Source organism: Phascolarctos cinereus, unplaced genomic scaffold (genome assembly GCF_003287225.1).
Source record: "Phascolarctos cinereus isolate Bilbo 61053 unplaced genomic scaffold, phaCin_HiC Scaffold_4;HRSCAF=312, whole genome shotgun sequence".
NCBI lineage: Eukaryota > Metazoa > Chordata > Mammalia > Diprotodontia > Phascolarctidae > Phascolarctos > Phascolarctos cinereus.
Window position 1 is genome coordinate 85170161 of NW_027555847.1, and position 23112 is coordinate 85193272.

General features: G+C 45.1%; 1 protein-coding gene across 2 annotated transcripts in view; it reads right to left on the reverse strand.

Annotated features, from left to right (window-relative positions):
* Window positions 1-404: 404 nt before the first annotated feature.
* The window catches only part of MAPKAPK3 (MAPK activated protein kinase 3), a 98146-nt gene continuing 75438 nt past the window's right edge, over window positions 405-23112 (reverse strand). For both annotated transcript variants that reach the window (XM_020999121.2, XM_020999120.2), the window contains exons 4-11: window positions 18432-18496; window positions 17646-17725; window positions 16183-16306; window positions 10750-10825; window positions 9268-9392; window positions 4126-4211; window positions 3344-3424; window positions 405-2462 (exon numbers count right to left, since the gene is read on the reverse strand). In XM_020999121.2, the coding sequence (XP_020854780.1) occupies window positions 2310-2462; window positions 3344-3424; window positions 4126-4211; window positions 9268-9392; window positions 10750-10825; window positions 16183-16306; window positions 17646-17725; window positions 18432-18496 (790 nt within the window). In that variant the 3' untranslated portion in view covers window positions 405-2309. The remainder of the gene's footprint in view (window positions 2463-3343; window positions 3425-4125; window positions 4212-9267; window positions 9393-10749; window positions 10826-16182; window positions 16307-17645; window positions 17726-18431; window positions 18497-23112) is intronic.

Here is a 23112-nt window from a genome sequence, read left to right on the forward strand (position 1 = left end):
TGGCAGCTGCTGAAAATAGCTCTGAGCTACAGCAGGAAGCCCCTGAAGAGTCAGCAGTACTGCATTCAGCAGGGGGAGGGGGGGAGATATTTATATATCCTGAGGTGGGGGGAGTGTGGGTGTGAGATATATACACACTTCTTAATTTCATTGACCTTGGTATGCCAAGCTGCTGCTGGGGCTGCTCCTGCTTCTGCTATGTTCAGCAGGAACACCTGGCTTATCCACTGAGATGGTGACTCCCCAAAATGCCTCTGATGGGATGACTAGTGGGGACAGTCACAATGCAGAAAGGGCACCTGAACCCACCCCCATTCCCCCAGTATGCTGCTGCCCACTCCAGGAAATAGATAGCAGCTAAGCTCATGGCTGAAAGGTCAGAGGAATACACAGGACTCAAGGTGGAAAATGCTAAAACACAATTTAATAGAAATCAGTAGGCAAAACCCCCAATGGCTTTTTGACAAGGAGCTGGTAGGTGTTTTCTAACCTGAGGGGGCCCAGGCCAGGAAAAGGGCTCCAGGTCATACCCATACACCTGAAGCTTCCTTGCAGCAAATTCAGGGCAGACCTTGTGTGCCACTGCTCAGAGGTCCTCTGGCCCATAGAGCCAAACCATACCCTATATCCCCTAGAAACACAGGCTGAACCCTTCAAACTCTCCTGAAAATTAAATTAACAGGCCCTTTGTCCATAAGCCAAACCTTTAATTCAGAAAAGGCACCATCTGATTAAAACAGCACAGGATGGCCCAACCCACACCCCCACACACACACATAGGCATGTGTGCGCGTGCGCGCGCGCACACACACACACACACACACACACACATCAGTGCACAAGAGGATAATGTCATCTTCCAGTCCAAACAAGGGCCTGAGTAAGGAGAGGATAAAAACCAAATTTACATACATATGCATAGAAAACAGATAGTCAGTTTTCTCCCTGGGTTTGGTTAAGACAAAGGAATTTAGCTGGTATTTTGTCACAGTGACATTTGGCAAAGTTGGAATGAATTAAAAGCATCCTTCACCCCCAGGCCTATCTCCAAACCCACCTAAGAATCCCCTCACCTCAGTCCCACTCTTCAGACACAGAGACAAAGATCAGGAAAGCCCCAGAACACAGGTTCAGTTTAGCTCTGTATACTCACAACACTCAAGATGAGTGAAGAATCACTTGGGATCATCTGAGATAAGAGTAAGGCAAGAGGGCTATGAAGGTAGCCTCCTCTTTTAGATTCTCTTCTAGCTGAAAGCGTCTTTGGGACAGGTAGGGCTGGCTAGACCTTAGAGATACAACAGAGGAAAAGCAAGCAGCCTTCCTTCCTCACACAACACCCACAACCTTCCTTCACTCCTCACCCAGCAGTACCAAACAATTTGAAGAGAATGAGCATGGCCTGAAGGCAAATTCTGCAGTCAAAGTTTTTAAGACAGAAAGAGAAAATAGAGAAAAGGAGGAAAAAGGGCCAGAGAAAGAAAGGAAACAGAGTGGGATATGAAAGTGACCACCCATTCAGAATTCAGGGGTGGTAGAAGCTGCATGTGTGCTGGCTCACAGTCATTGTGGAAGGTGTCAACTCTGGTCTGGGGCCATCATACAGTCTAGGTCCCTTCAACATCTGCCAATCTCCTCATCTTCACGGCAGGTGGGAGAAGTGAGGGGAGAGGGGAAGGGACTGAACAACTATGGAATTTGTAACTCAGAATCCATATGGGAACAGTCCTGAAAAGTCAGTGTGGCTAGGAAAACCTAGAAAAGAAATAAAGCCACCTCTTGATTAGCTCTAGCTCCTCAGGGCATTTTGCTTTGCAAAGGTATTTCAAACTAGACAGGCAGGTACCTCTCTCCTTGAGGGGAGAAATGGAGGCACTAATGTGAGAATATTCAGCCTCTTCCAAAGAGCCTGGAGAATCACCCCCCACACATAACTAACTCCTGCTGCTATGCACAGAAAAGATCAACTAAAAACTCTGGCGAAGCCTCTCTCTTGCCTTGGTGTATGGCTGAAGCTCTGGAGTCCCAAATGCCGTCATCATCGCCATCATTTTTAAGTCCAATGTCACACTTCGTTAAAACAAAACGACCCCTTTTCATGTAAAAGGCCAAATGCCCTAAACTCTAATAGTCCTGAGTCTTGGCAGAAACTGAATCTGTCCTAGCTCTGCTCCTGCCAGGCTTGGTTTTCCAACACTGTGCAAGGCCCAGCCTGAGCTATGCCCCAAATGATGGGGGAGGATGGAGCTGGGCTGCTAGGCACCACTCACTCACTGCCTACTGGCCCCTCAGTCCTTAGGCCTCTCTTCTTATTGGTTGTTGCAGCCCGTAGAGGATGTGGACCCACCAGCCTGCTTCTTTCTTCGCTTGTTAAGGAGCCTGTTGTTAGAGGTTTTCAAGTCTTTGATTTTCACCTGGTCATAATCTACCCGCATAGTGGCCAGGGCACTGGTCATCTCTTCCTGCAGTCAGAAGATAAGAGATCGACAGTGGGAAATGAGTGCACTTGATACCATATTAAAAAATTCAGTAAGAAATTAAAAAAAAATTAATGAAAATTCATCTTTTTCCTCTCATTAAAAAAAAAAGCAAAACCTTGGTAACAAATACGCATAGTCAAGCAAAACAAAATTCTAAATTGGACATGTCACCAAAAAAGTCTCAGTCTGCACCCTGAGCCCATCACCTCTCTGTCAAGAGATATGTAGCATGGACCTGTTAATACAAGGCCTTGAACTGCAGATTCCTATACACCTAGCTAGAAAGCGGCCTGAGGAGACACATAGTCTAAATCTTTGCTCAGCGGATGGATATTTGAAAATATCTACTGTATTCCTCTGAAATCTCTTCTTCTCTGGATTGAACATTCCCGGTCCCTTCACCTGGATGTTGTATGACATTGCTGATCTCTGACCAATGGTTTAATGATTTCAGTAATGACATCACTTGCTCCCTGCTGACTCCTTGGAGGCTGGGAGCATCTCCCTTTTGTTTTTGTATGTTCAGCACTTAGCTTAGTGCCTGACACATAGTAAACTCTTAGTAAATGCTTACTGATTGATTGATTGGCTATGCTGGGCTGGATCTTGATGGTGTTCCTCTTCTCAGTCTAGGGTACTACAACAGTCTCCAGGTCTGTCTCAGGTTCTTTGGCAGACACTTACCTAGAGCTGGGAGTCTGGGTCTGCTGCCAGAGAAAAGTCTAATACCCAGTGGCCTGGGGACAAGCTCAGGGACTAAAGCCCTGTTGTTAGCTTAGAATATAGGAGGCCCAGCCTTTCCCCTCAAAGCTCCATTTCTCTGGGGGAGTAGTGCAGAGAGATAGAAAGACAGTGACACAGACCTTCACTTCGTCCCAATGGTCTTTGTCTTCCTGCAGGACTCGGGCAGTGTGAAGAGGTGTCTGTGGTACCACCATTGATTGCTGAAAAAAATCAGAGCACACGGATTGTCTAACCTGGAAGGGAACTCTGAAGGATCTGTTCACCCCCTTCATTTGACTTCATTTAGGTCAGAGGAGGCCTGGAAGTGATTTGCCCAAGGTTCCATAGCTTGGTGATGGTAGAACCAAGTCTGAAACTCAGGCTTTCTAGGTTCTTGGGATGGAATTCTTTCTATTATAACCCTCTCCCACCCCCACCCCCATGTTTATTATTCCCACTCCCTCTTCTAAGCATAGGTCATGGAAGCTCATGTCAACACCTTGTATTTCTCAGCTTGGGTCTCTGGTTTTGCCCCAGTGGAAGAAAAAAACCAGGTGCCTCTTCTTGGCTCTTTGGGTTGCTAAACCTCTTAATTTCCCCGTTGACTCCTCCCTCCCACACAGGACTCAATGTGCAGAAATGCTTAGAGCTTATTAACAATACTCAGTCTCTTGACTGAGCATGACTGTACTCATTTCTCTCTCTTATTGAAGCCAAGCCCCACATTTCCATACCTTGGCCAAGGATGAGGGCACAAAGTTTGGGGCCTGTACTCCCAGACCCAGAATATAGGAGAGTGTTACTTGCTATCTTTAGCATTTCTCTTTCTTGCTATGAAGTAAACATGGATCTCTCAGCTTAGGGATGTGAGTACTCAAGGGTACTCTGAGCCACTCCCTTGCTGAAAGGAGAAAGAACTCACATTAATCCAAGGATGGTTCATGAACTGAGCAATGGTCATTCTTTCGGTAGGTTCTGTCTTTAGCAAGAGTCGGATCAGTTGCTTGGCTGGGAGAGAAGATGAGAGAGAAAAAGGTGAGAATTGATAAAGAGAGAGAGAGAGAGAGAGAGAGAGAGAGAGAGAGAGAGAGAGAGAGAGAGAGAGAGAGAGAGAGAGAGAGAGAGAGAGAGAGAGAGAGAGAGAAGGGGGTGAGGAGGGCAGAGAGAGGAGAAGAGGGAGAGGGGGGACAGAGAGGAATTCAAAGGAAGAGAGTGAATGTGAAAGAGAGAGCAAAGAATGGAGGAGAGAGAAGGAAAGAAGAGGCCAAAGAGAAAAAGAAAGGAGAGGAGAAAGAGGAAAATAGTGAAAAGAAAGGAAGGAAGAAAGGAAAGGAAAGAGGACCTGTTCATCAACATTTCAATATTGTGCAAGCCCAATTTTCATTTTACTCCTCCTCCAAAGAGCCCTCCTTGCTGGGCAGCTCCAGGAAACCTCTCCAAAGGAGGGAGAACAGTGTACAACCCATAACACTGGTGAACAGTTCAAATATAATCAACTCTCACATGTTAAATATTTGCAGAAAATCTTTAACCCCTAGCCTGTCTGTCCTTCTCTTCCCAGCCTAGTGGGAAGACTATGCCTTCACTGAAGACTTTCAAATTCTATTGGATCAAAAAAGCCAATCCTCTTTTAGCCTATAATCCCATAATACAGTCTCAGAGGAAACAATCTATGATCTCAGTATGATTCCCTGCTCTGGATCACCTTCATATCTTCCTCCCTGACCCCCACTTCCCTCGAAATCTTGAAAGTAAAGGTAATTTGAGAACTGCTGTCTAGTCAGGTGGTATGCACAGGGGCTTCAAGCCCATGAGAAAGGGACATCCACACATACATGGAGAATGTGCAAGGAGATTGGATTTGCTAAGTAAGGATAATGTGGCCAGCTGGGCAGACTTAAGTGGCAGCTGCCCCCTCCCCCTTTACCCCTTAACCCAGTGTTAGACTAAGGAGAGCAGTGGCCAGGTTTCCCCTAGCAACTCCAATGCCCTGCCTCTGCGGGAGGGAAGAGGGATTAGACAAAAGGCTTGGGCTCCAAGTACAGGATGCTAAAGTCTATCCAAGAATGTCAGAGCTCAGAAGGAACTTAGAGCCCATCTGTTCCAACTCCCTCATTTAATGGACTAGGACAGTGAGACCAGAGATGAGAAAACAGCAAGTCAGTGGCTGAGCTGGGATTAGAACCCAGGGCTTTTTTACACCATACCTACAGCAGATACCATTGTCTCAGCCTTTAATGACTCCTTTATGGGGTGCCGGGGCTATTCACTAATACATGCTTTCTTACATGGCCAAATAAATGCCCTTATAACTCATTTCTGGTTTAGCCTCATGTAGCGTGATTCCCCTGGAAAATAAATTTTATAAAGTCAGTCGTCTAGAGCTGACATGAATTGAGATCTCTTCCCACCCCCCAGCCAGCTGTATTATTGAAGGGGCCCTGCTACCCCACTGAACCATGCACATGATTAAGCCTGGGCCAGTTCTATTCCCAGCAAACAAGGGATAAACCATACCTTGCATTTCTACAGTGCTTTAGACTTTCCAAACAAAGTGCTTTCCCATCCATTGCCTCTTTCGATCCTCACAACACCCCTGTAGGGTTAGGTAGAACAGCTGTTTTTCAGGCATTTCAGTCATATCTGATTCTTCAGGACCCCATTTGGGGTTTTCTTGGCAAAGATACTGGAGAGGTTTGCCATTTTCTTCTCCAGCTCATTTTTCAGATGAGGAAATTGAAGCAAACAGGGTTCAATGACTTGCCCACACAGGTAGTAAGCATCTGAGGCTGCATTTGAACCCAAGTCTTCCTGACTCCAGGCCAGACTCTCTATCCACTGAGCAACCTGGCTGCCAGGAAGGACAGAGGCAGATGTTATAGTGGAAAGACCACAAGACTGCCCAGTTGTTAATGCTTTCTTCCTCCTCGAATCACCTTGTTTTAATCTATCTGCTTTCATCCCTAGTAGAATGTAAGCACCTTATGTTATCTCTATACACAGCAGGTGCTTAACAAATGAAATTGAAGTTCAAACCCCAGCTCTGCCACAAAATAGCTCTGGGAGCGTGACCAACTGCCTGCCTTTGTAAAATGAGAGGGTTGGACCAGATTGTTTCTATGGCCCCTTACAGCCCCAACACGCAATAATCTATGACTACATTTATCAGATGAGGAAACTAAGGCCCAGAGAGAGAGGAAGCTACCTGCCCAGCCACCCAAGGAGATGGCATTGAGAAACAGGTGCTCTGCCTGCCTGACGGCATTTCCACTCGACCCTGCTGCTTCCTTCTATTTTTAGTTGGCATCCTTGGTGGCAGTTCTGGTTTTAAGTGGAAATTACTGGTCCCCGCAGCCACTGGGGAAGGCCCACCAGACAGAACATGACAGCTGCCGTTGCTGCTGCTCTTCCTCTAGCCACCAGCCTGGGTGTTGGGGGAAGGGAGAGGCTGAGCCTTTGAGTCCAGCTTTTTATTTGGCTTCAGTAGTAGTTCAAATGGAGAGAAGAGGGTGGCCTGCGGGCTATTTCAGCAGAGTACTCCCATTAAACTAGACCATTCCTTATGCTCTATGAGGGCTGAATAAGAAATCTGCCGGTAAAAAAAAAAAAAAGTCTTTTTCTTCAGGGCATTAAACATCCCCTCTGCCCCAAACCAACAGTCTCAGGGGAGAGAAACTTACCTCAAAAAAGAGTCATCAATTTACTCCTAGATAACTGATTTAGTGTGGGGATGAGTTATGAAAGCTGATTAAATCAGAAAAAGGAAATTAGAGGAGCCCAGTCCTCTTAAGAAGCTAAGACTTTTAACATCTGTGTCCTGCCTTTGTCACTACCTTGCTGTGTTACCTCAGATAAATCCCTTTCTGTTTCTGTGCCTCAGCTTTCTCCTCTGAAAAATGAAGGGACTGAACTGGATGGTGATAATACCATTCACAGCTGTATGGTGCTTTGAGGTTTGCAGAGAGCTCTGGTCACAAATCCCCTACAAAATAAACGGGGTAGGGGCAGCTAGGTGGTGCAGTGGATAGAGTACGGCCCTGGAGTCAGGAGGACCCAAGTTCAAATCCAGCCTCAGATACATAACACTCACTAGCTGTGTGACCCTGGGCAAGCTGGTCACACTAGCTGCATGACTCACTTGACCACAATTGCCTCACCAAAAAAAAAAAAAGTGGGGCAAATCTAACCTCCAGTTTACAGATGAGAAAACTGAGGCGAAGTGTCACAGTGTCTGAACGGCACCATGGCCTGCTGCTGTTGGGGTGTAGATGCTAGGAGCACTGGGACCCCAAAATCATCTGACAGGGTCCTTTCCAACCTCAGTCTTCTTTCAGCCAAAGACCAGGTTTATTAAAGATAGGCCAGATAGGAAAGACTTTTATGGAATCTGATCATTTGTAAGGACGAGCGGGGCACGAGGAAGTCTTAGCCCCTAACCGGAGGCCAGGATGGATCTTATATACAGCCAAGTAATTTGGGGTGACTGGAGGAGGAGCTGGAAGGAGGATCTTGAAGCTGGAGTGACTGGGCGGGGGGAAGGGTGCTGGGAGAATCCCAATGGGAGTGCCTGGGAGGCACTGTGCCTGGGGTCCTCGGTAATACACCATGGAGGGCTAGGCTTTATTATGGCAACAAAGAACTGGATGATAGGACCTAGAAGATAAGGACGAGGTTGAAGGGGTCTTGATAAGATCAAGGATGGGAACCCAGGGAATTAAGGTATCAAAGAACAGGGAGATAGGGCCCAGGAGATAAGGAAGAGCCAGTCCTGATTGGAATAAGAATAAGAACGACTTTGGGGGATTGCTAGACTTCCTTGACCAGGTAAAGGTTCAAATAGAGTACAAGGGTTTTCTGGGGCCTGTAGACAAATGAGACCCAGATTCTTTTTGGGGTGAGGGGCAAAGGTCTTGGCTTGCGCCAATAGTCCATCATTGCCTCTCCCAGTAATCCCACTCTGGGATCCCCACCATCCTTCCAGGCATTCAGGTCTGTGACCAGCTCTCCTCTCTTGTTTCCCCTTCCATTTTCCCTCTCCCTCCTCCCTCAGCAGCATCTCTGCCATTGTCTCCTCTCCACTTGCATGGCTACCCCGCCCCCAATTCCAGTTCTCATCACACCTGCCTTGGACAACCTCTTCACTGGCCCCTCGGCTTCCAATCTCTCCCCTCTCCAACTATCTTCCACATGGCTGCCAAAGGGATATTGCTAAAGTACAGATCTAGCGTGTCACTCTCTGATCAAGAAGGTTCAGGGGCTTCCCACTGTTTGCCATTGAAAGCCCTTTACGATCTGCTTCCGTTTACATTTCCAGAATGATTTCCTCTATCCACTCTACGGTCTAGTCAAAATGGCCCACTTGCCACTCCTCATAGGCATGATTCCATCTCCTGAGAAAGAAGCTCCAGCTTTCTTCAAGACTTAACACATGTGCTATGCCTTCCACGAGGCCTTTTCTGATCCTCAACCTGCTGCTAAATGCCATTCCCCCCACCCTCTGCAAACAGCTTTGTATTTAATGAATACAAATCTAGTACTGACTTATTTATGCACATTTTGGTCCTTTCTACTTCCTGGTAGAATGTAAACTCCTTGAAGGTAGGGACTTTTCATTATTATTGCTTCTTGAGAGCCTAACACGGTGCCCTGCATGTAACAAATGATTGTTGAATGATCTTACAGTTCTAAGGACATAGTAATCATTAAGGCAGCAAGAGAATACAGTGGATAGAGTGCTAGGCCTGGAGTCAGGAAGACCTGAGTTCAAGTCTGTTCTCAGGTACTTCTGTGTGAACCTGGGTAAGTCACTTAACCTCTCTGTCTCAGTTTCCTCATCTGTAAAATAGGGATAATGATAGCACCTACCTTGCAGGGCTTTGGTGAGTTTCAAAATAGATAATAATTGCAAAAGCATTTAGCATCGTATCTGGCACAAAGCAAGTGCTACATAAATGTTAGCTATTATGATTATGATTATTAGAACTATAATAATTGGTAGGAGGCACCAAGAAGAGAGTGGGTGAATGTATTTTATAGAATGGTAAAATACAGCAGAGAGGCATACCTTCTTCTGAGACATCAGACCACTCAGGATTGGGGAATCCATACTGTCCCATTCGAATCCGTCTCTTCATTCCAGGGGAAATGGCCTGGCCGGTGTTGGAGTAGAATGGAGGGAAACCACAAAGACTATGGGAAAAAGGGTCAGAAATTAAACTTTATTTTTGGAGTGTGGGGGAGTTGGAATATTGGTGAGGATACAGAAGGAGAGGAATACCCAAATAGCTGATCCCATTCTATGACTGGCCACCCAAGAAAGAGTATTTAAGCAGCTCCAGGAATGGGATAGCTGGATGGGGCCAGATACAGGATTCCTTAATAGTAATAAAAACATCTGGGGATTAGATTTGTTTTCTTTGGCCCCAGAGGGTTGAACTAGGAGTATCTAGTAGGCAGTTGCAAAGTAGCAGACTTCAAATCTAAGAAGAAATGTCCAATCAATCAGAGCTGTCTGAAAATGGAGGCAGAAGGCTCCCCAGCACTGGAGGTCTATGAGCAGAGGCTGGAGGTCAGTTCCCTTTTACAGAAGGGATTCTGGTGAGGGACGGATTGGGTTGGGTGCCCCCCAGGCCCCTTCCAGCTCTGTATACTGCTATTTTGGTTTCGGAGGGGCTAAGAGCTTCACAACTCATACAACAATTTATAGGACTTCGGGCTGGAAGGGAGCTGAGATAGCCTTTAATCCAAGTACCTCGAGGAAATTGAGCCCAGCCAGGTAAAGAGACTAGCATTATAAGATCAACGGGTGGCATTATATGGCTGAACTGGGATTTGAACCCAAGTCCTATGACTCCCAGTACAGTACTTTTATTAGAGATGGTGAAAAGAATACCAGCACATGAGCTCATATCCAGTCCATTTCTTAGAGCAGGAAGTATAAATGAGACTCATTATTTTGGGGATGGTTTTCTAGCATAAGAGGAATGGACCTCAACCACCATCTAGTCTTACGTTCTCATTTTACAAATAGGAGAAATGAGGCCCAGAAGGAAAAAAACACCGAGATCACCCTGCTCATTAGGAATACCGAGAGAATTAGAACCTAGATCTTTCTGACTTAAGGACCATGATGTCTTAGGCTACAGCAAACCATTATCTGGTTCAAAGCCCCACAGAGCTAGGAAGAGAAAAAAGAATGTAGAGGGAGGTGAGGGAGAAATGGAGAAAAGGGAGGGGAAGATAGGAAGGGGAGGAGGGGGAAGGGGAGGAGGGGGAAGGGAGAAGAAGAGAGGAAAGAAAGGCAAGGAGGAAGAGAGGGAGAGGAAGGGAGAGAAAGTAAGAGGAGGGGAAAGAGAAAAGAAGAAGGGGATGAAGCAGGAGGAAGAAGCAGCAAAGGAAAAGGAGGAAGGAGGGAAATGTGGGAAAGCAGAGGGAAGGAGAAAAGAAAGGCAAGAAAAAGGAGGAGAGAAAGAGAAGGGAAGGAAAACTGTTGAATGTGAGAAGCGCATTCTAAGAGGAAACCCACAGGGCTGGCTCCCATACTCACAGGATGTACATGATAACCCCAAGTGACCACATGTCACATGACTTGTCATATTTCTCAGGACCCAGCACTTCAGGGGCTAGAAGGAAAGAAAACCAAAAGGACGTCCTGTGAGCCTCCATATATGTGCCAGACAAACATTCATGCAATGGGAAAGGCTGTCCTTGAGGAGACGAACCCCCATTCCAGCCAGCAGCCAGACCCTTGGCCTGACTGTGCCATCTGGTTTTGACTTCCCTGGGTCCTAAAGTCTGAATAAATAGAGGGAGGTAGGGGTTACCTTCCTTATCTGATCACATAACATATCATAAATATCTTAATAAGTACTCATATTTTTCTTCTGTACTTAGAAGCAGTCATGGTTTAGGGAAAAGAACACTGGATTTGGAATCAGAATGATAGCTAGCATTTCTACGGCATATTAAAAAGCAAAAAGTTTTCTATTTGTTGTCTCATGTGATTCTCACAACTACCTGGTGAGGTCGGTGTTATGATTTATCTCCATTTTACAGATGAGGAAACTGAGGCAGGCAGAGGATAAGTGACTAGGCTAGGGTCATGCAGCTACTAAGTGTCTGAGGCAGGATCTGAACTCAGGTCTCCCCTCCTCCAAGATCAGCATCTATCCATTGTGTCACCTCATCAGAAAACCAGGCCCTCTTATTAGCTGTATAACTGTGGGCAAGTCACTCTCCTTTCCAAGCCTCGATTTCTTCACCTATGAAATAGCTTTAGAATTACCTGGCCAGGGGCAGCTAGATGGCTTAATGGATAGAGCACCGGCCTTGGATTCAGGAAGACCTGAGTTCAAATCTGGCTTCAGATACTTGACACTTACTAGCTGTGTGATCCTGGGTAAGTCACTTTACCCTACTGACTCATCAGGAAAAAAAAAAAGAATTACCTGTCCTTCCCACTTTACAGGGCTGCTACAAGATCAAAGGAGGTAACATATGTAGCTTGGTTTACAAAATATCAAGTACCATATAATGTCAAATGAATATCAATGTTACTCTTCTGTTCTGATTTGTATTCCATTTCTCTGGTTCATATCTCACCTTCCCTATCACACCATGAGCTGAACGAAGACAAGGAATGGGTCTAATTTAATTTCCCCTTTGCTTCCCAACAGGGATTCAGTGAACTGTGCACAGTGAGTGCTTAATAAATATCTGCTGAATTAATGAATGAAAGCATCCAGAGGAATTGAGAAAGACACTGAACTGGCCCGACTGGGGATCCTGCTTCTGACTTAGGCCCATGCAGCGTCTCTCACTATTGCCAAATTTATGCAAAAATAGGGAAGGGGTGAAAATAGGTTTAAATATAGACCCAGTCTCCTCTGCTCAGATAAGTGGCTCAGTTAGAAGGTGCTGCCAAGAACCCTCTGCTGGGGCTGGCTGATGAGAAGCAAGCTTTTCTCCGGTGTAAAAGGGATTCCAGCTGACGTGCCAAGCAGCTGTGGGGGAAGGGAGAAGGCGGGGGTGGCCTGGGGGAAGTGTGGGAGTCCTAACTAGGCAGGAAGGTGCCCACCGACATGCCCACAGGCTTTGTGGGTTGGGGGGATGGGGCAGAGCAGGGGAAGGGCAGAGAAAATTAAGTGCAAATGACACAGATTTTATAGACCCAGTCCCCCAAAAAAGGTGCACACAAATCTAATTCAGTAAATTTAGATTCCAAGTCAGTGAACATGAGTTCTGGATATGTCACCCATGTGAACTTTTGAGAACCAAATAAAAGAAGAAATAATTCCCATTTCTAGGGCACTTTTACAGCTTAAAAATACCTTTCTTTACCCTTGTCTGATAAGTAGTGCAAATATCATTATCCCTATATAGCATACAAGCAAGTTCTCTATTTAATAAAAAGGTAATGGATGTGGAGTTTAGAAGACCTCGGTTCAAATCCTCCAGCTGCTCCTGTGTGACCAGGCAACTCTTCAGACTACAAATTATAAGTGAGTTGTTAGTCTGCATCTGTGAGGGATTCCCATATCATGACCTCCCTACATGGATGAAATTATAGGTACGGCCTAAGAGGGGAAAATAAATTGAGGCTTTGAGGAGTGAGGGGGTATGCCCAAGTCCATCCAGCTAAGGGACAGAGGCTGTCCTCAAATCCAGGCTTTCTGACTCAATTCTCTTCTTTGCAATTCGCTGCCTCTTGATGAAGCAAATATGTTTTTATAACTCTGGGAGTGATCTATGAGCCTGAGCTGGTCCTAGAGGGGATGCTCTGGAGGAACATGATTCTTAAAAGATAAAGCCTGAAAAACCTTTAGGGAATTCTTTCACAAGGAGAAGAAAAACTGTAACATATAGCAGCAGCCCCTCATCTGAATCTGTTCAATAAAGTGGGTCTTCTTTGAAGAAGGTTTTACTCTAGGGAGACTCACTTGTCTTTCTTTTCCAGCTGGGTTTCTCTAAGCAAATATATCTATCCTTCATCAAGCAGCCTGTGTGTGACTGACCACTTATAGGTAATGCCCCCTGCCCTTGCATTCCCCCATACTCATATAACATGTGAGCTTAAACAAGGCTTTCATAGCTAGTACCCAAAGTGAACTTCACAATAATACTGAGATGGTTGAGACTGTTATATCCATTTAACTGCTAAGGAAGCAAATTCAGAAAAGGGTAAGAGATTTACTCAGAGTCACACAGAAAATAAGCATCAGAGTAGAGATTTGAACCTAGCAGCTAGGTGGCTCAGTGCCAGGCCTAGAGTCAGGAAGACTAATCTTGCTGGGTTCAAAAGCAGCCTCAGAAACTTACTAGCTGTGTGACTCCGGGCAAGTCACCTAACCCTACTTGCCTCAGTTTTCTCATCTGGAAAATGAGTTGGAGAAGGAAACGGCAAACCATTCCAGTATCTTTGCCAAGAAAACCCCAAATAGGGTGACAAAGAGTCACACAACTGAACAATAACAAAATTTCTGACTCCTAGATTATGCTTTCCCCTCCTAAACATTAGAGACTATTGTCTTCAACAGGCCAAGTCAATACTAAGGAAAGCTAAGATATGGGAAAAGAGGTACCTTTTCTAAGACACATGAGTACAGACAGAAATGCTCTGGGAACACTGAATCATGATCTCCCCAAATACCAATGGATTGGCAAGGAATGAGTGGGTGTTGAGGGGAGTGGGTGTTGAGGGGATGGGAAGAGCCTGCTGCTCAGAAAATCAGAGTTGAGGCTGAGGGCCCTGACACTTTGTACTTCCCTTCCCTCAACCCCACTGAGATTGTGGCTCCTGAAAAAGAATCATTAAGGTCTCACCTTGTTGCCCAAGCTTTCAACACAAATGCAGAAACAGGGCTGGTTTCCTGATCAGACCTTTCTCTGTAGGATGACTATGGACTAAATCACCCCATAGTTCACAAAAACTGCCCAGTAGGTTAGGAGAGAAGGAAAAGATGGGTGTGCTCTTGTACTGAAAAGAATACTGAGGAAGAAATCAGAAGGCCTGGGTTCAAGTCGTGATTCTGCTGCTAAATAGCCGAGTAACCTTAAGCAAGTTTCCTTCTCCTGTGTGTCATTCTTTTCTTCTTATCACCAAAATGAGTTTCCTGCCCAGGTCTTATTTTAGGTAGAATTCGGTGTATTTTTCCAGAATATAAATTTCAGACAAAAATTTTAAAAGTATGAAAAACACAGCTCAAGTTTGGTGTTAACCCTTTTGGCTGATGGGATTCTTTTACCACATTTCAAAAGCATGACTCAGAGCCAGGATTTTCCTTATTTGTTTTCCAATTACAGTCCTAGTGACAGACTGTGTCTGTTTTCCAAGGACCAGCCTGTTCAAGTGAGGAGAAGATGAACACCAGGAAGCTGGCCATTTTAGTAATGAATTCTTTGGCTGCAGCAACCCATGAACCCAAGGAAGCTCCTAGTAGCTTTTGAAGGCCCTCTGCTGCTGTGAAAGTAACGGTAGCAACAAAGGGGGAGGGGCAGAGGGTGCTAAGAATGCATTTTGGGCCGTCTACAAACACTAATTCAACAGCTAGCATGCTAAATGGGAGATATGTCCAATGAACAAACCAAAGGAGATGGTATCAACCTTGACATTCTCACTCTCAACATAACCAGGAGACTAAAAAGCAAGTTGCTGAAAAAGGAAAGGATGGCTTCTGCTTGGAGAGGAAGATAAAGAGGTGGGTGGAATTGGTTTTTCCACATGTGCAAAGGTAACTAAGCAAGAAACATTTCATGGGACACTTAGGTCATCTCTAGCACCACAGTTCCCCATATAATGTATGAAGAAGTAAAAAGATTACAAAAAAAGAAACAAAGACAGGGAGAGAAATGCCTTGGACCAAGTATACAGAGAGGTCACCATGCAGGGGCCACATAGATGAAGCCTGACTATTCTTCTACCTAGGCCATGCACTTTGGATGGATAGTTTTTAGAGCTGGTTTAGCAGAATTTGAATCTTAGTCAGATAAATGGGGCAGTTAAATTGGGGAAGCTGCAGACCCCAAGCTTCTTCCTCAAACAAAGGACCATATTTTTTTTGTCACTATTCTTTAGGCAATACTACATGACTTCAAATCATGGAATCCCACAGTCTCTAAAGAATCAGTTGCAGGTTACTCAAAGGGTCACAGCGAGGTCACAAGTCAGACATGGACAGGCTGCAGTTTATTATCAACAAAGAATTGTCCACCAGAAGTGGTATAAAAGATCTCACCCAAGAAGTATAGGACTGGGAAAAAGGTAGGTTAGTCATGCAGAAATGGTGTGGGAGAGCAGATAAGACTCCACTGTATACTCCATTGGTGCTGACATGAAGGCCCCCAGCAGAGGGTTTATGGGAAGACACGATCAAAGGTTGCTTAGAATAAAAAGGTGTGGATGTTTAGATCCACCACGATAGAGGGAGAACCTAAGTGGGCGAGAACATCAATTCACTGAAGTGTCTTCAATCATAGGAGTCCAAGTATGGGAAGACTTTTCTAAAACTCTCCTTGAAGACAGAGCCTTCGAGTGTAACCACTTGACTACTCTATGATAGCTTATATCTGTCCTAAATGTGGCTACTTTGGCAGGTGCTTAGCACCAAGACAGCAATTGAGGGGAGGCAGCAGAGAGACAGGTCAAGTAGCCAATACTTTAGTTTCCCAGAGAGGGTCAGTATCAGAGCCTGGTCCCCTCTGCCTTATTTTGGGGGAAGGGGAGAAACATTCCTAGACACAGAAAAGAATAAGAAGACTTTGGTTCATATTCTGATTCAGTTGTATACCACCCTTACAACAGACAGGGCGTGTGAATTCTCCAGGTCTCACTCAAGTCTTCTCATCTATAAACTGAGGGGGCTAGATTCCATGGGCTCCAAGTTCTCTTCCAACTTTAAAACCTACGATCTTGTGACTATCCTATGAATATTCTTCTCTTTGGCAGGAGGAATTGGTAGAGGGCTGGCTGCTTTGGACTCACCCACATAATAGGGTGTGTAGCAGGGCGTCTGGAGGGCATTCTGAGTGGTCTCCTTGGCAAACCCAAAGTCCGTGAGCTTGAGCACTGAGTCTTGTCCTTTGGACGTATAGAGCAGGTTTTCTGGCTGTGACAGGAAAGGAAAAAACAACGATGTAACAGAAGTATGGGGACATTTCAAGGGAGCGAGGGGGGGACTCCAAAGTCTCACCACAGATACGAGCATCACATATAAGGGATGGAAAGGAAATAGATGGAAATTCACTTAGACCCATGAGTATGAGCTGAACCCTTTCTGGATGTCATCCATCAATATTCACTCCTCTCCATTTCCCTAAAGCCAGCAATAATAATAATGGCCAGCTCTTCCTTTGCAAAGTCTACTCTCTTCCCACCCAGTCTTAGGCCACTCTAGGCTCACTTTTTGATTCTCAAGTGCATAAAAGGTTAACTACCAGTGGGAGGCAGCATCTACTACTAAGAAGAGTATGGGGGCGCAGCTAGGTGGCACAGTGGATAGAGTGCCGGCCCTGAAGTCAGGAGGACCTGAGTTCAAATCCAGCCTCAGACCAAACACTTGACACTTACTAGCTGTGTGACCCTGGGCAAGTCACTTGACCCCAATTGCCTAAAAACCAAAAAACAAACAAACAAAAAAAAGGAAGAGTATGGGGGAGGGATTCAGACAGGAGTCTAGGAGAAAGAACCCCAACCCCAAGGCTGTGGGGAGTCAGAGAAGGCTCATTGGGGAAGATGAGACTTTGGCTAAGCATTATAGGAAAATAGGATTTAGAGCCATAGATGGAAGGGCACTCCGAGCAGGTAGAATGGAGACAGCAAAGGCATAGAGGTGGGAAAGCAAATGGTATGCATGTGGAACAGTAAGTAGATCAGTTTGGCTGGAATAGAGGGTGCTTTGAGCTATAGCAGGAGATAAACCTGGTTACTGTTCTGTGGGCTACAAGTGGGATACCCTATGGAACTCTATTGTACTTACAATGTGATGTTGTGAATAAGGGTTATCTGTGAACTCCAAGAGAGTTTTTATAAACACTGTGTAACTCTCCTAGAACGCAGCACAGTGCTCTGTACACAGTAGGTGCTTAATAAATGATTGCTGAACAAGAGTTACAGTATGGAGGACTTTGATGGTTAGTCAAAAGAGTTTGGATTTTATTATGTGGGTCATAAGGAGCCACAAAAAGGTTTATGAGCAAGAGGTCCTGTGATACTGCCCAGGGCCATTCTCAAGATGACAAAAATCTATCATCTCTTGCTTCTACTTCTGCCAGTAGATAATACCCTAAACTTCTCTGGTGGCTAGTGTGTCTAAATATAATGCCCACACCAATCTTAAACCTTGAGAGGGTTGAGACTGTCCCAGGGCTCCTCTGGCAGTTGGCACATTGTGCCAACCATCAGGGTTCTCTGAGCCTGATATCATTCTGGAGGTGGGGAGCTCTCACCTTGACATCCCTGTGGGCAATGTTCATGGCATGCAGATACTGGATGGCTGTACCAATGTCCCTCATGATCTCCGAGGCCTCTGGTGGTATAAGTGTGTTGGTTTAATTCCATTTATGAAAGGTACAGGTTAAGCTCAATTCCTTACCTCTCCCTACCCTTCAAACTCCCAGTATTATGGTTGAGAAACCCAATCTACCCAGGCCAACAGAGAGACTGTCCAAATTGGCCAAATTAAACTTAGCTCCAGCTGTTGTCTGTGAGCACAAAGGCCAGATAAGCCCCTTAAGGCATGGCTCAGAGGCCCGCTGGAACATATGTGAGGATTCCATAGCAACAGACATTCACTGGCCCTTGATGGGGTATCAATCCCATAGCCCCTTTGATCCAGGATCCCCATTCTGATGAGGACCCCCAAATAGAAGTTTGGAGGAGATCAAGGAGGCTTTCATAAAAAGGAATGAGCAACAAATACCTAATCTTTCCCCATATTAGGGGTTTGTCCTCCAGGGATATATCTGAACTTCTCCCAAACCTGCACTTTTCCAGACCAAAGGGGTCTGAAAGATAGCATGGGCTGAAATAATAGGATAAGAAAATTTAGGTATGGAAGGGATGTTGGATAAATGTTATTTTGACTTTTTCCTCCAGCCTGGACTTTAGAGGAGAAGAAAAGATAAGGGGAAAGGTGGCTCATTCTGGTCTGAAAGTCAGAACTTTGAAGGGCAGTCAGGAACTGGCATCCTCCTCCCCAGGCTCTACTGGATGGCCTGTCAGATGTCCCGTACCTCTCTCAGTGAAAGCCTGGTCGCCTCGCTCCTGGATCCTGCTAAAAAGTTCACCACCTTCCATGCTGCAAGAGAGGGGGGACCCATCATTGAAGGCCAAGTAAGCTGAGGGTAGGGGTACCCTATGCCCTTTGTTTCTCTCTGTCTGTCTGACCCCCTTGCCACCCCGGAAAGAAGAAACTTCTCAGACAGAAGACTGAGAACATCTTGAGTCTTCTGTGACAAGTAGTCCATTTTCTTTTCCATCAACAGCATCTGCCCTCAAACACCTGGGGTGCACATTTCCTTTGATTACAAATCCTACATCACAAACTACGTACTTGACATCTCAAACCAGAAATTACAGAGACATCTCAAACTCAATGTGCTTGAGAATGGCTGAAACCAAATGTCCCTATGACTGTGGAGGGCACTACCACCTTTTCAGGCAGCCAGGCTGACAGTGTCAAAGTACATCTGTGACTTGTCACTTTCACTCATCCCACACATCCAATCGTTTGCCAAATCTCGTCATTCCTACCTCCATAGTACCTCTTGTTTTGCAGACATTTCCTTATCTCCACTCACACAGCCACCATTCTAATCCAGACTCTCATCCCCTCTCCCCTGTAAGTCTCTCCCCATGCCAATCCATCCCACACAACCATCAAAGTGATTTTCCTAAAGCCCAAGTCTCACCACACCACCACTTCTTCAATAAACCTCCTGTGGTTCCCTATCACCTGCAGGCAAGACCTAAATGAAGGCTTTTTTGGCACTGAAGGCTCTTCGTAAGATGAGTCCTTCCCATCTTTCCAGTATCCTTACGCATTAGCACCCTCTCCAGTCTCTACAATCCAGCCATATTGACATACTTGGTGTTCCTTATATACAAGGTTCCGTTTCCCATCTGTCTGTCCTCCATGATTAGCATGTTCTCTCTCCTCACTCCAGTCTCTTAGAATCCCTAGTTTCTCTTTCAAGAGTTACATCAAAGCCATCTTCTGCAGAAAGTCTTTCATGGTCCCCTACTCCCCCCAGAGGTGGGCACATTCCCCTTGCAGTTTACCATGTATTTACTTTATATGTATCTTCAATGTTTCCATATGTGAACATCATTAGATGTAAGCTCCCTGAGGGCAGGAACATTCAGCATGATGCCTGGCACATAGTGAGCACTTAATAAATACTTGTTGATGTTTTCCTCTCTCTTCCTTTCAAAACCTTTCAGCATGTAAACACAACTCACCAACACTTGCTAGGGGGCCTGGAGGGGCAGAGCTGATTTCAGAAGAACTCAGTGAGAGGATGGGAGAAAGGAAGAAAAGGGAAAGGAGATAAGACAGACAATAAGTAAGAAACGGGAGGACAAAGGAAATAGGGAAGGCAGAAGAGGAATGAGGAAGGATGATGACAGTGAGGCTGGAGTGCTCGCTTGGTAGGTGGGTAGGGGAAGTGGGGTAGACTGAGGCAGTTGAGAGCCAAGAAAGAAGTGAGGAAGAAGCTGGTTCAGCAAATCATGACTGGATCACAGACTCAGGGACAAAATGTCAGGTCTAGCTAGTTCAACCCATACCTGAACCAAAGCTCCCTCCACAACGTACTCAACAGCCTCTGCCTTAAGACTCCCAGAGAAAGAAGACCCACTAGCCATGGAGGTGCCTCATGTCAGTCTGGAATAGGGGTAATCCTTGGAAAGGTTTACCTTACATCAAGTCTACATCTGTCCTTTTGCATTTTCTGCTCATAACTCAGTTTCTGCCCTCTAAAACAAAACAGAGCAAATCTAATTAATCCTTCCTCCATGAAACAGCCTTTCCAACACCTGAGGACAGCTCTCATGTCTCCCCTGAGAGAAGTCTTCTTTTCTCCTGGGTAAACATGGTCAGTTCTTCAACTGATCCTCATATGTCATGAACTGGAGGCCCTCTGCCATCCTGGTTACCTCTGCTTATCCCAGCGTAGGGGATGTCCTTCCTAAACTGGGGTGCCTGGAATAAAACATAACATTCCAGAAACTGGCAGAATACAGCAGGACTAGACACTATGCCTCTCTCCTTTTTAAAAATGTTTACCTTTTTTTACACATTAAACCAAATACTTTATTGTTGTATTCTGTGTACGAAACAGAAACTGATGAAAATTTAGAAGGGAAGATGTGAGTATTTGACAAAGGCAGGAATGTATGTGAGATTGGCTTGGCATGCTGTTGTAGGCTAAATTCTTGCGGAAGCTTTGCAATCCTTTCTCTTTTGAACAGTGACAGCTCCCATCACATCGTAGCACTGACCAGATCCACACAGGAAAACTGGATTAGGAGATCTCCTGAAGTATCTTACAGGAACTACTTACAGAGACTACTGGAGAATCTAAAAGTATTTGTACTTGAAGATCTCCAGTTTGCAGGAGATTATGTAGCAGACTCTATAGGCAAAATTATTTCAAATCTGTCACAGTTTTTTTTTCTTGGCTAGGCAATGGGGTTGAGTGACTTGCCCAGGGTCACACAGCTAGTAAGTGTTATGTGTCTGAGGCCAGATTTGAACTCAGGTCCTCCTGAATCCAGGGCCAAGGCTCTATCTACTGCATCACCTAGCTATTACAGTTTGAAAAATCTTCACGTGGCTGAGCCCATCCTCTTGCCAGAGCCCTCTAGCCACCCTTCTTCACAGCAGTGACACTGGAGCTGCGGCCAGGGTACGGATGGGCTGGCTGCTTGGCAGTCAGTAGGGTGGGTGCTTGCTTGCTCATTCTGAACTGTCATTTCTTTTAATGTAGCCTCAGATCACACTGTTGAATCACATGGAGACCTTTCCAGGAAAACTGGTATCTAACCAAGCCTCCCCTACCTTGATTTTTAAACCCAAAACAGTTTACATTTATCCCTATTAGATTTAATCTTCTTTGACTGAGCCCAGTGTTTTTGGATCCTATGTCATATGTTAAGTGTCTGGCCCAGCTCTGAATCATCTGCAGATCTGATGAGCGTGCCATCATGTCTTTATCAAGTCACTACGAAAAAGGTTGAATAGCACAGGAACAAGATTCCTGTGGCACTTCACCAGATATCTTCTTCCAATATGACGCTGGAACACCAATGACTACTCTTTAATCAGTTTCAAATCTGTCTATTTCACATATCTCCATTCCCTGCCCCCTCCCCCCCAACAGGAACAACATGCAAAGTCTTATGAAAGGTCTGGCTAATATCCAGGCAAACTACATCAACGTCATTCTTCCAGGCTCCTAGTCTAATGACTCTTTCTGAAAAAAGAAACTAGAGCACTGTGGTATGACCTGTTCTTGATGAGGGCATGCTGACTCTTTGTGACAATCTTTTCCTTTTCTGGATGTCCCTTAACCAACCCTTTAATAATATGCTCTAGAATTTTGTGAGGAATTGAAGTCAAACCCACAAGCCTAAAAGTTTTCATATTCATTCTTGTTCCCTTTCAAAAATCATGACATTTGTCCTTTCTAATCCTGTAGTATCTCTCCCATTCTACATGACCTTTCAAAGATCACTGAGAGTGGTTCAGCGATTGTATCTGCCAGATCAGAGGGTGCTGTTCACGGTGGGGGGGGCACCAGTGATGGGAGACTCCTCAAGACGAGGTAAGTGCTTCCAGATCTTCCTGATCTCATCTCCCTATTTCACCTAGGTTTTAACTAGTATGTAATTTTCTTTTTCTTTCTAATTTTTTGCCAGACTTGCCTCATTCTGATCTTAAGCATTCCTGACATTATTCTTACAGGGTCACCCCACATGTTTATACTCATCTGGTTTTTGTTACCTACTCTTATTTTCATCTGCTCTGTGCTTACAACTCAACTTGCTTTATTAGTTCCTGGTACATCCAAATTGGTCTTTTTAGACAGCTCTTCAATTTCTTCTCTTCTTCTCCGCATTGGAATTGTTTTGCTTTGTTATCTTCAGAATTTTATTCTTGAAGGTTTCCCATCTCTCCCGGGCTAACTCCTCTAGAGAATTTTAGGCTATGGGATCCTGCTTATGTTGCCTCTGAATCCTTGGAAATCTTTTTTTTTTAAATTCAGAAGGTATAAATGTAAAGTCTTATATGCAGGTCCAAAAAAATTAACTTTAAAAACTACAATATGGGGGAGGGCATAGTTAAGACAGCAATTTGGAAAAGATTCTTGTTTTGTTTTTTTCCCCAGAGGACTGCAGGTTCAGTAGTGAGATGTGGCAGCTAATAAAACTAATGAAATCTTGGGCTGCATCAAGACAGGTACAGCTTCCAGGTGATTGTCAATTCTGTACTATGCCTTGGTTGGACCACATCTGGAGTTCAATTCTGGGTACTAAGTTTAGGAAGGACACGGGAAATGGATGGTGAAGTGCCCTGAGTCCATGTCATATGAAGACTGGTTGAAGGAATTGGAGGTGTTTAGCCTGAAGGAGACATAGGTGATGGTGTGGTTTTAAGGGCTGTCATGTGGAAGAGAGAGACTAGACTTATTCTCTTTGGCCCCAGAGAACAGAACCAGCAGAAGTGAGTCAGAGTCGCAAAGAGGCACATTTAGGCTTGACATCAGGAACCACTCTCTAACAATAAGAAGTGTCTGAAAGTAGATTGGGCTGCCTTGGGAGGTGATGGATCCCCCCTCCTTTGAAGTCTGCAGCAGAATCTGGATGAGATGAACATTTGTCAGCTATGTTAGAGTCGGGATTTCTTTTGGG